The 12,003-nt window shown below is 38.1% G+C and overlaps 1 protein-coding gene and 1 non-coding gene across 3 annotated transcripts; both read right to left on the bottom strand.

Moving 5' to 3' along the window:
- Window positions 1-127: 127 nt before the first annotated feature.
- trnaq-cug lies at window positions 128-199 on the bottom strand. Its single transcript has one exon. It is a non-coding gene; the product is annotated as a tRNA-Gln (tRNA).
- Window positions 200-2,490: 2,291 nt separating this feature from the next.
- On the bottom strand, window positions 2,491-9,822 carry bpnt2 (3'(2'), 5'-bisphosphate nucleotidase 2). 2 transcript variants are annotated; one of them, XR_006011303.1, is made up of 9 exons: window positions 9,219-9,822; window positions 8,458-8,530; window positions 7,081-7,227; window positions 6,667-6,823; window positions 6,482-6,577; window positions 6,014-6,175; window positions 5,343-5,477; window positions 2,955-5,059; window positions 2,491-2,812 (listed from the first exon to the last, which is right to left on the bottom strand). XR_006011303.1 is itself a non-coding variant. In XM_041992753.1 (8 exons), the coding sequence occupies exons 1-8, from the start codon at window positions 9,335-9,337 to the stop codon at window positions 4,917-4,919; spliced, it is 1,032 nt and encodes a 343-aa protein (XP_041848687.1). In that variant the 5' UTR covers window positions 9,338-9,822; the 3' UTR covers window positions 2,491-4,916. The 2 variants fall into 2 exon arrangements, 1 of the variants encoding a protein (XP_041848687.1); XM_041992753.1 differs by having other exon boundaries at window positions 2,491-5,059.
- Window positions 9,823-12,003: the final 2,181 nt, after the last annotated feature.

Raw genomic sequence — 12,003 nt, forward strand, 5'->3', positions numbered from 1 at the left:
ATTCCAGTATGATGTTGATATTTTAACGTAGTTGTGGAAGTGAAGGTATTCATGACCCACTGAGTAAACTGACTTATGTTTAATTACAAAGAAGAAATCAAAGTTAAGACCCATACTTGTCAAAACCAGGTCCTACCGAGATTTGAACTCGGATCGCTGGATTCAGAGTCCAGAGTGCTAACCATTACACCATAGAACCGTTAGAGCCACCGTCGTAGCCATGGAAACAATACTGTTACAGTTCAGCACAAACGTGTGAAAAAACGGCTTTAAAATACGAAGAAATATTTAAATAGCTACGTCCAGTCCGACGACTTGGAACCCTTAAAACAGCTTCTTGATGGTATTTGATGGTACAGATAACACAGAAGACGCACAGCGGGAGGATTTGTTTGGTGAAAAGCACGAGACTGGAAGAAACGTCGCCTTGTTTACAGCGACGTTTATTTATTTATTTATTTATTTATTTATTTATTTATTTATTTATTTCAACTCGTGTTAATGTTTAATGCCAATGGATACCTAGACTGACTGAAGCGTCCGAACGTCTTTGAGAGGAAGTTTCCCTTGCAGCATTCATGAACAACTGTAGATTGTAAAACAATAAATAAATAAATAAATAATCAATTACAACATAAAACTATTTGTATGGGATGAAACCCGAAACAATGAAAAGCCAGGGTTTTCTGTATGTTTCATTTCTTTCTTAGTAAACGTGTGTGAGAAATATGTCACTAAGCTCTAATGTCGGACACTGTGTATTCTAAAACATAATTGACAACATTAGGAATTTTAAGTAGTTGACAAACATGTTTTGAAATCGTAACTTAGCCATGAAATATGTCATAAAATCACACAGCCATGCCAAGCTGAAAAAGCACCCTTATAGCGTCTCACAAGCCTGATGTCCACTAGGATGAACATCAAATTTAAAAAAATAAAATAAAATCCTGTGCTTGACAACTTTGAGTTATCTTGAAACTTACTTTAGATATTTTAATTTTAAAACACAAGGTTATAACTAATGCCAGTTGAAAAGTTTCATTACTCCTTCTCTTGTCTAGTCAGTGCGCTGCAGCTCTGTAGTGTGATTCCTGCTCATTATACAGATATGGTCACAGCTTCTTTATTGCATTGTGATTGGTTAGTTAGGGACCTATCAGTGACCCGGCATTAATCAAATTTATTAGTTTACAGGATAAATCATTTCCTGTCCACTGGGTCTAAAGGGATTAAAACTCACAATTATCAGCTTTGTCCAGATGAGAGTTAGTTTACTGATCTTTAACCCCAACTCTTGGGCGTTAAGCAAACTATCCTATTTCTGTCCCAGTTTATACAACCAGATAGATATACACAGTGTGAACACAGTCATTGAATGGCACGTTTGCAGGTAAATGTGACCAGACACCATCATCAGGTTATCATTGTTGTTTAGCCGGTTATACGGCATTGCACCTTGCTGCTGGTTGGGGCCACGTGGAGACAGGGAGGATTCTGGTTGAACTGGGAGCTGATGCAGAGACCAAAACCTTCAGAGGGGAGAAGCCTGTAGACTTGGCCAGAAGATACTCTAAATCAGACTGTGCTGACTGTCTCATGCAAGCTTGTGAAAATGAGTTAAGCAATCTGGATAACCAAGAGTGTAGAATGTGTTTATCTCTGGGTAGAGACAAAAGAGGAGATAGTACCTAGTAAGAAATCATCCTTCAATGAATATACCCGTTCCCATGTGTAGAGGATGTCTTGGCTCTTAACAGATTAAGTTTATTTGAAAATTGTTGTTGTGGTCAACCTATGTAAACTTCTTTGAATTAAAATGGAGTGAAAGTGTGAAAACCGGACAAGCTTTAGGCTTGTTGTAAAGCCTCAATTGTAAAATTGCAGTAAAAACTATTCAGCACTACATCAGATTATATTTTCCTGCCGGCAAAAGGTTCTTATGTAAGTAAATCTGGAAAATGGTTTTTATAATCTCTTTTTCATTTAATAGGGATGTTAATATAGCACATTTTATTCCCGTGATAAGACCAAAATAGACACATCCCATACCATCATGCACACACACTTTATTGGAAATTCACAGCAGAAGCAGGATGAGTAAGTGACAGAGCAGCTGTACAAGTTTATTATCAAACTGACACAGAGTGAACTTCAGGTCAAAGTCAGAAAACGTTGTCAATCACACAATGAACTTCACTACTTGCTTTTAATCTCTTTGTCTGCCACCTTTCTTTTAACCACCTTAGGACAGGCGTGTTTCACTTCCAAACTGAAAACAAATTGCAAATGTTGCCTTTTATGCTGCTTTTGGGCAAAAAGAGTCACTTTAATCTCACAGTTGGTTTACTATTTGTATAATTTCAGCCTTTACAGGAACGACTCTGCACATTTATAGACATCACTGAGTATTAAAATCATTTCTACAGTAGCAACTTGGTTCCATCTCATAATATTAAAACTACTTATCTACTCTATCGCTTTTTTTTGTTGTTTCAATAAAAATGTGAATCAGATGGCTGAAAGGAGAACAAGTTAAACCTTGCTTGAGAGGTAGAGACAGACACGACTACAAACTATCAACAAGGTGCTTAAATGGCCAACATGACATTCGTATTATAAACAGCTAGCCAGTGATATGACCACTGCTAAACATTCATCTGAAGCCGATAGCAGATGAATGCTGACTGACTAATCAACAAATTTAAAAAAACAGCTCCTTTAATTACGTCTGGCAGGATTCTGTTTGAGTCATTGCTAACAGTATACATTCTCACTGCCATCATAAACCACCCATCCCTGATTACTGTAACTTCATAAAAAACATCTACAAAAGGGCAGGTCAAAGCAGCTTGGTGAATTAGCCATGATGGCTCCACCCTGATGCTAACTGCTCAGAACTGAACAGAACATGGTGCCCTTTTGTCCTACCTGTGGTTACAACTAGTCAGGACCTCATTCATTTGCATCTTATCGTTCGAAGAGTGCTACACCGACGTAACCAACTTCTTATTTCAACTTCCTGGCAGATGAGGAGCAGACAATAGAGGTCTGGTTAGCCCACTTCTAATTCCACAAACCTTTTTATTTTTTAAAAAATACATTTTCAATCTTGTGTCTCAGTTTGATCTGAACACTACAAGATTTAAAGAACATTTTTCACGTATAAATTTGTATTTCCAGACACCACACATTAGACTCTGTCTGCCCTTAAAGTTTAAGCATATAAGCAGGAGAGACAGCGGAGTACCTTTTTCATTATTTACATTTGGTACAGATAAATCTCTGTCATTGTCATATTGACCATTATTACCATAGAAACGTGAATTTAAAATATTTTTTTCAGATTAAAGGCACTCGAATCATGAAACTGAAATTTAGTATGAGGACCCGATAATAGCTCCAGCTTTAACAGCATTTCAGTGTCGACACCATCAACTCAAGTTTATTCCTTCAGCCTGCAAGCATCTTTAGTCAGTGGCAGAAAAGTTGTTCCAATATTTATGTTTTAATCTTGACACTATTTTCATCCAAGTCGTGTTAACACCACAGGGTGCTGAGACAAACTGACATTTGCATGTGCATCTTCCTGAAGACACTGACATGAACTCTTTGCTGTTTTTTTGTACAACTTAATAGTTTCACTGCGAAAGTAAAGCTCAACTTCACTGACTTAGAAGTTCAGACAGACTGACTCAGTTATTGCAGACACAATAAACAAAGGAAGTAGTCAGTGGAAACAAAGGTTCATCAAGCCAATGAGATTTTCATTAGGATGACATTTTAGATGCTCAAAGGTTAATCTGAATTCCAAACCATGCAAGTACACGTCAACAATGTGCAGTCCAGTATTTTCCAATTATGAATGTGCACAATACATTTGAAAGACTTCTTAATCAGTCTTAAACATGGGATTTCCCAAGGAATCAGATAAAAAATACCCCATTAAGTTCTCTGTGTTGGGACAACAGGGAAACACAAATGGTTCGGATGGTAAGCTGTAAAGTCATGAATGAAACTGTACATACATGATGATCTTGTTACACTCAAACCACGCTGCTGCCCAGACTATGGTCTGGTTCCACAGAACCTCCCCTTCCTTCATGTTTAGGTTATTCTGGTTAATTAAAGGTCAATTCTGTGTTAAGGTTCAATACAGACATGGCCTCATCTTCCGTCAAGGCCCGTACCTCAGTGCCAGACCTGCAATACTCCTTCTACTTTGCCGCTTATTTTCTTTTAGTAGTTTTGTGCTTTATGCATTTACAGGTCAGAAAAAAGGCCTTTTCTGGTCAGAATCCAAGTTTCTCTCTAGCTAAAATAAAACATACTATGACCTCTGAGTGGCCAGTAACTGAGCCCAGCCTTGTGGTAGGTGCTTGATGCAAGATCTATGAAAAGCTCATTTCTATGTTGACCAAATCAGGTCAGTCTGTGCCTTAATTTTGTGTTTTTGTGGAAGACCATGTGATGGAGATGGAGGCTTAAGATGCTGGGACTGGAGTTTTTGCGCTCCTCTGTTTAATATTTCCCATTACAGTCCACTTATTGTCTTTTGCAGGTGAAACGAGGGAACTCAAATCATTGATGTCCGCTGTTCACTGAGCATGTGTTTTTGCATGAGTGGCCAAGGAGTGGAGGACGTACCATTTCTTCAAGCTGAAAGATGTATGCATGAAGAGGAGTGTGCATTCAGAGCCATTGTGCTGGTCCTGTTAGCTCCACAGTCTGGCTCAGTGGCCCATGGAGCTTTCTGTGGCTCCAATCCAGGTGACCAGTTGATGTTCGGTGTTCAACAAAAATGTAACCATGCAGGCTTGGTAATGTTTATAGCTATATCTTGGTTACAGTGAATGGCTGCCAAGTGTCACCCTTACCACATGACTCAGCTTCCAGTGGCTCTGTGTTTGTGTCTTTCAGTGCTTCTCAGGGTCCCAGTTTGGTAGTTTCTCTAGTAGAGCCTTGTGATTCACACCAACGCTGGCTACCAGCCCTTTGTTGTTTAGTGGAGTTCCACTGTAATCAATATCCTCTCCCTTCAGAGTGGTCATGTTGCCTCCTAAAAACACATGCAACTGATAGTCACTAAAGAGATCCATAAAAGTCATACCTGCATGAAGAGTTAAACATCCCAACAACCTTTTAGTGTGAGTATTGAGGTTACTGCATGTCAGCTTTAATCTATGTTCTTCTCTCAATGTCCTGAGATGTAGCTTAGTAAGCAAAGTTTACCAAAAGGAGTCACTCATAATAATAATAATAATAATAATAATAATAATAAAATCAGAACAGAATTTGTCAATGAAAAGGAAGCCAAAGTTATAAATGTAGCTGATAATTACCCAGTGCATTCAGTACTGCTGCACCTGCGCAGATGTCCCATTTTTTGATAAAGGTGATGTGGACGTAAACATCTGCTTGGTCCATAGTGCTTCCATCACTTGAAGGTATCTCCAACAGCGACAGTACTTTGTATCCTAGGAGACAAGTCACACACAAAACGAGACTGTGGCTGAAAGACTGATTGACTCTTACACTACCTCTTCACAAACATGGGCCTGTTTGTTTGGGTTTTATTTCTGTGATTGATATGCTAAATATACTTTAATAGACAGCCTGGTATTGCTGTCGATTTATTTCATGGCAAACTGCAGAAGAAACTTAATGCTGTAACATGGTTTTCTCATTTGCTTGTGTGTAAGCAAAATAAAATATTCATAAGAGGTCAGAAAGCCATCGACAAGCCACCTAAACTGTCTTTAAGAAAAGAGTAAGCATGCTCCTGGATGAAACTCACCATTTAAATGGTGATGTTTACAGACAAATTCTAGTTTAAATGCAGTCACAATGCAGGTTAAAAAAGAAAGTATGGAACAAAAAAGTACAATAACGAATATGTAAATTGACTGAAAAAATATGTGTATTTCTATCAGTTGTTTTAACTTAAACGACTTAAACTTGAGATTCCACCTTCTGATGTTAACTGATAAATGTTGGAGAATTCTCCACTCACCAGCTCCCCCTGCTTCGATTACTGTTGTGCCGTTTCCAAAAGCATCAAGAATAAAATTCTTAACTTTTCCAGAGTGAGAGCGTGACACAACCACTTTGGGAGGGCTGACACTGTAGGACGAACGGGGTCGCACATTCGATCCTTGACCTACAAACGCCCAGGCTAACAATCACAGGGAGAAGACAGAGAGGAAGTTCAGTTCAAGTTTTACTGTTAGCCAAATCTGAACTACCACAACTAAAACTCAGTTTTACAGTTTCTTTTTAACCAAAAGGTAAATTAAGGAAAGCTGGAGAATTGTTATTTTAGACACATTACAAGATACACTAAAACTACAAACTAACAAGGTATGAAGAAGGAAAAAAAATCTATTTAACCCCATTAGATAACAACAGAAGATCCTTCAAATACATCTTAAACTCATAAATGGAGCCACTCATCTTAAAAGCAAATAGGTCACAAACTTACCAGTGAACCCTGTAAATGGCTGATGTATGACCCCAATGATTGGTTTACCATCTACAGCTACACACACCATCGTGGTGACATATTTCACCAAGTTCTCTGTAACGACAGAAATGAGGTTACAGGGAGTGTTGGGCTACAGAGAAATTAGGTAAATTATTTAAGGGAAAGTAAGCTTAACATCTCACCTGTATACTCTTGAGTAGCATCTAGAGGATCGATCCACACAGTGATGCTCTCAGCAGGGACCTCCTTTCCCCTCCCGATCTTCTCTAAAATGTCTGCTGGAATGTCCCGGCTCCAGGCTACTGCATCCAGTTTATTGTCATGTTCCTCACTGTTAATCTAAACACACATGCAGAAATTATTGTACATCCTACACTGTGGGCATATTTTGAACTTAATATTTGTACTCATAACTCTCTCCAACCTCTCTAGTCAAATCTAAATGGAGCAACTGTTGTTTTGGTGAAATCACAGCAGCCTTTTTCAAGGTTCACTGCTAAAAGTGTTTGTCATTGAGGACTTAACTTTCACCAGACAACACAATAACAAGAACAAAGCCAAGTGCTGCATGGAAAAGCAGCAGTGGATTTACTCACTGTGATATCTGGGAATGTGTTCTTTAGCAGATTAAACATCTTTCGATGAGACTGCAGGTCACCCATGGTCAGAAGCTCGCTGGCTCCTTCCCTTGTCTTTCCCTTTGACTTTTCCTTCAGACTATTCTCTTTACGCACCTGCTTCACCTACAGAGAAGAAACAGAAAAATAAATTAATTCCACCTGCTGATAAAGATTAATATTGTAAATCATGTTTCTGTAAAAAAAAAAAAAAAAAAGAAAAACAAATGATAAAGTTCTGTTGTGTAAAATTATTCAATGAGCTCAGGAACATTTCTGAAAACCACTGTCAAGCTTGAATCTGCAAACTCAAATTAAACACTGTATTAAAAAACTCCAGAGATGAAGCCATCTTCTTTTTTCTTTTCTTTCCATTTTTTTTCAGAAATCATGGATGGAACTATTCAGTTTGTTCTAAGGGTGTGTTCACATTACAGATGTTTGATCTGCTGTAAACAGCCCGTGGTCCACACCTACGGACAGTACGAGTCGTTGGGGACAGTGTGAACACAAACTGCACCCTGATGCGGACTAAAGAAACAGACTCTGGTCTGCTTGAAAAGCGGGGGTCTCGGTTCACTTGCAAACGGACGATCCAGTGGACGCAAAAGGAAGCAACGTATGCCAACCACAATAAAGCATCAAGAAGAAGTAGAAGGGAGTGGTGTAAAGTATTGCTTGGGCAGGAGGAAAAACTAAGCCAACAGCGTGTGTTTGTACAACTTATTCAGAAAAACATATATGTTCTGCACACCATGGTAAAATTAGGAAACCCAAGACTGCATAACTGGCTTTCAGCCCAACCTATTTGGTTTTTAAATTATTTTATTTAGAGTTTATTGTCTAGATTTGCTTTTTTCTATTTACCATTTTTATTATGTTTTATTCATTTTAATTGTTTATTCCTTTTATGCTTTTATTTGACATATCTTTGTTGTTCAAGGCTCTTTCGGTCACCCTAAACATAGGATGTCCAGTTCTGGTCGTCAAAGGCCGCTGTAATGCAGGTTTTCAATGGTTTCTACTTCAACACACCTGACTCACATTAATGGGTCATTACAAAGGCTTGGGCATAACTTGATAAGAAATCGTTAAGGAGAGCCATTTAATTTGCATCAGGTGTTAGAGCAGGCAAACATTTACAACTGCAGGACCCTCGAGGAAATCCATACTCTACGTGACCATGTCTGAATGAGAATGTACTGTTTTTTAGACTTAACAAACATTAATTGTATGCATCATATCAAAGTAGGGTGACATCATTTAGGTAAAAAAAAAAAAAAAAAAAACTTAACAAAAATACAACAAAGACATAAAGGAATTTCTCATTAACTCTGAAAATAAGGTTTGTTTTACCTCTTTACCACCCAACACTGCAGCCTCCACTGAGACAGCCAGAAGGTCTCTCAGATCCACCCTTCTCCTCTGTCTACAAACACAAAGGCACAAATGGAAAGTAAAGGTTTCATCTTTTTTGAAAAACAAAACAAGCCACATAAGCCTAATAATGCTAAACAAAATAAGCTTTTGGGTAGAAAATAAGGAGGCATGTTCTGAAGACACCTCCATTCTACCAATGTTTATTTTAAACAGACGGATAAGCTTTGCTTATTAGCAGCTAATAACCCCACCACAAACATTCAACAGGATGTGATGCTCTGTATCCTATTGACTTAAGAGAAATATAGAGCAACCAATGTCTGACCTGCAGGTTTGTTAAAAAGCTACATTCAGACTGACCCCAGTTTTCTACAACAGATTATTACAACATAACAGCCTTTACAAGATTTTATACTGTTATTTGGAATTTGCTGTAGTCACTTAAAGCAGAAAATTATGTTTGTTATAGAATAAAGTTTTTTTTGTCTCAGGTTTTGCCCATTTTTCTAATCCAGGTGGCCTGAAAGAGAGCATAACAATATTCTAGGTTGTCCTGACATTCCGTCCTGCAGTATTATATGACTGGTCCTGTTTTTCACAAATAAAAAAAAAATGTGATCACCCACTTTCCACTCTTAACAAACCTTCAAACATATGCACTCTATTTGCAGACAGCCATTGTACACACATTGAGAGACAAGGACAAATTATATCATTTAAGGCCATAACAGACTAACCTTAAGGCAGCCAGATGGCTGGAGAAGACCCCGGCATACAAGTGGTAGATGACACCAACTCCAAGCAGGCAGAACACCGCCACACCAAGCGGTGACAGCCGAATTCCCATCGGAGCCATGACTGTAGGAGGAAACTCTGGGGTTTGTTTGCAAGAAACAAGAACACGACTAAAGGACTAAAGTGCTCACAGGGTAACAAGACGGAGAGATAGCTGACGTGGCTGTCCCAACCGCCGAGGGATAAAAACCTTTAGCGTGTTGCTTCACACCTGGTGTGTATCTTTATGATAAATGTGTGGGTAGTCATGTAACAAACAGCCGAAATACGGTTAAACGAAGCTGTCAAATAACCTACACACTAGCTAAATTTGATCAGCTGACTAGCCTTTTAGCGTCGTCCGACAAATGAAGAAATTAACTGAATAACCGATTGTTTCTGTATGCAGCGACATTCCGTTTCTTGGATAACTCCACTCCCCACTCTCGCCGTTAACTCGTTGATACGAGCAAAGTGTTCAAGGCTGTCGAAGGTAGGACAGAACAATCACATCTCTGTTCAGTCATTTTTCTCCTGACGTACAAACGTCACAACGGTTCCTCCTCTTCCGGGTTACCGCTGCTGTCGTCATCAGTGAAGCAGGAAATACACAGCGGAATTTCATTAGGTTCCTAAGTCGTCAGCATGGATGTATTATAAGAACTGGATAACGGACTGAACAATGGCGGCACGCCGATTTTTCCCAGTGGCCACTCGTGGTACTGCAACAAAAAATCCCATGGGGCCCAAAAAGCATTTTTCCCATAGGCCACAATGGTAAAAGACACGGCTGTAAAACTGTTGACAGGACGTCTTCAGCTTTAAACACAGCTAATTACTAATCTTTCTATTCAATATTTTTAATTCATGGACATTTAATCCGTCAATTATTTTTCAAAAGGCCATAAAAGCCACAGAAAAGTCTCTATTTCTCCGGTGACGTCACGGCTGTGCACATGCACTGCCGAAGCGCGGTCATGCTGTGTCGGGAGCGAGGAGGACGGCTGTTGACTTCAATATGATGGGAAAGCTGTTCGTAAAAGTTAAGTTAAAGTTAAGTTTCTTTTTTCTGATATCGAGTAACTTAATACATTTGTATTCTTAATGTTTGATATTACATGCATGATAGTTCCTGTTTTTAAACGTATTGTGACCTAAATCCTAATTAGCTCTAGGTTGTAGTTACGACCACCTGTTTAAACCACCTGATAGTGCGTTTTACTGGTTTATTTTATGTAAAGAGAGATTCAGCCCATGAATAGATCGAGGAAAGTGAGGGTGGCTTTTTTTTTTATTTGTTAATTTCTTATATTTTGGTTCACATTAGTTCACTTTTTGTTAAGTAGTTTAATCACACTGTTCACCCAGAGGGCAATAGAATTTTTTTTAATTAAAATATTTTGTCTTATGAGCTGCTATTCTATTTTCGTTAGTTCAAATAAAATATGAATAACAGTCTTGACGCATCGCTGTCAGTGATATTTTGTTATACATATACAGTTAAATATTTTGGGAGTGTTGAGCCATTTCATGACAGCGACACAATGTCGCCAAGTTAGGTAAAAGAGCCTACAAAACCATTTTCAATCCCTAACGGAAATCACGATACATAAAATACATAACTACATAATAAATATAGAATGGTGATAACCCAAATGGCCTAGTTTTCCTTAACATAGTCCTCAGTTTAAACAAAGTTTTTTTTTCTTTGTCAATTAAAAAACTGCAGCATTTAACAAAGTGGAATCCGGCAAAACACAAGAAAGGAACATTTTAAGAGACGCAATTGATAATCTTGGTGTCATCCAGGGAATAGCAGAAAAATAAAGAGAATATGCATGGGTAGCACAATGAAATAATGCATTAACAAGGACTTCTAACATTTATTACAAAAGACGTGCCTGAAATTATTCATGAATAAAGGTAGGAATTGTAAGTCATCGTGAAAATTTGACACGGGATTATACAAATATACAATATAGACTGACTTATATTGGGCTATTACGAATCCCATATAGAAATTCATCAGATTAAAACAAACCATCATTTTAACAATTACTACACAACTTTTTCCACGTATATTATATCATTACTTTACATCGAGGTCCGATCGTGTGCCGTAGAAAATCATCATCTGAGTTTGTACAGCTCTCATACTGCAGATTAATGTCGTGACCGCGCGTCGCTGGATCAGGTCACTGGGCTGCGCATTGCTCGTTCACAGTGACGTGAAGCATGATGGGAGGTGACACTACTGCGCATGCTCTATGGGCCCAATATGCGGAAGTAACCCGGAAGCCTGAGAACTTTTTCGGCGTATGCGCTGGGTGAGCAACTTCCATAGAAATGAATGGGCCGCCATTTTCAGTCCGTTATCCAGTTCTTATAATACATCCATGGTCGTCAGCCCATAAATTAAATTAAATTAAATTAAAATAAATTAAATTAAATAAGGCACTTGTATAGCGTTTTTTATTTTGATTTTTTCGTTTATACATTAAAAAACAAAAACGTTTTATTTCTGTCATCCAAAAAAATGCAAAAGTACAGAGAATCAAATGAAATTAAATATTTCCGTTGTTTTTGTTTTCCAAATTATTTGCTATATTCCAAATTGCTACTTTAACGTTGTCTCTTAATATTTTTTTTCCTTTGTCTCCATTCTTAAACCTTAACTGTGATGATTTTCTATTTCCAGTCAGAATTTTGACTTTTGTGTTCCTCAGCCTGTCACACTATAATTGTTTT

The sequence above is a fragment of the Melanotaenia boesemani genome, chromosome 8, assembly GCF_017639745.1.
Source record: "Melanotaenia boesemani isolate fMelBoe1 chromosome 8, fMelBoe1.pri, whole genome shotgun sequence".
Classification (NCBI taxonomy): Eukaryota; Metazoa; Chordata; class Actinopteri; order Atheriniformes; family Melanotaeniidae; genus Melanotaenia; species Melanotaenia boesemani.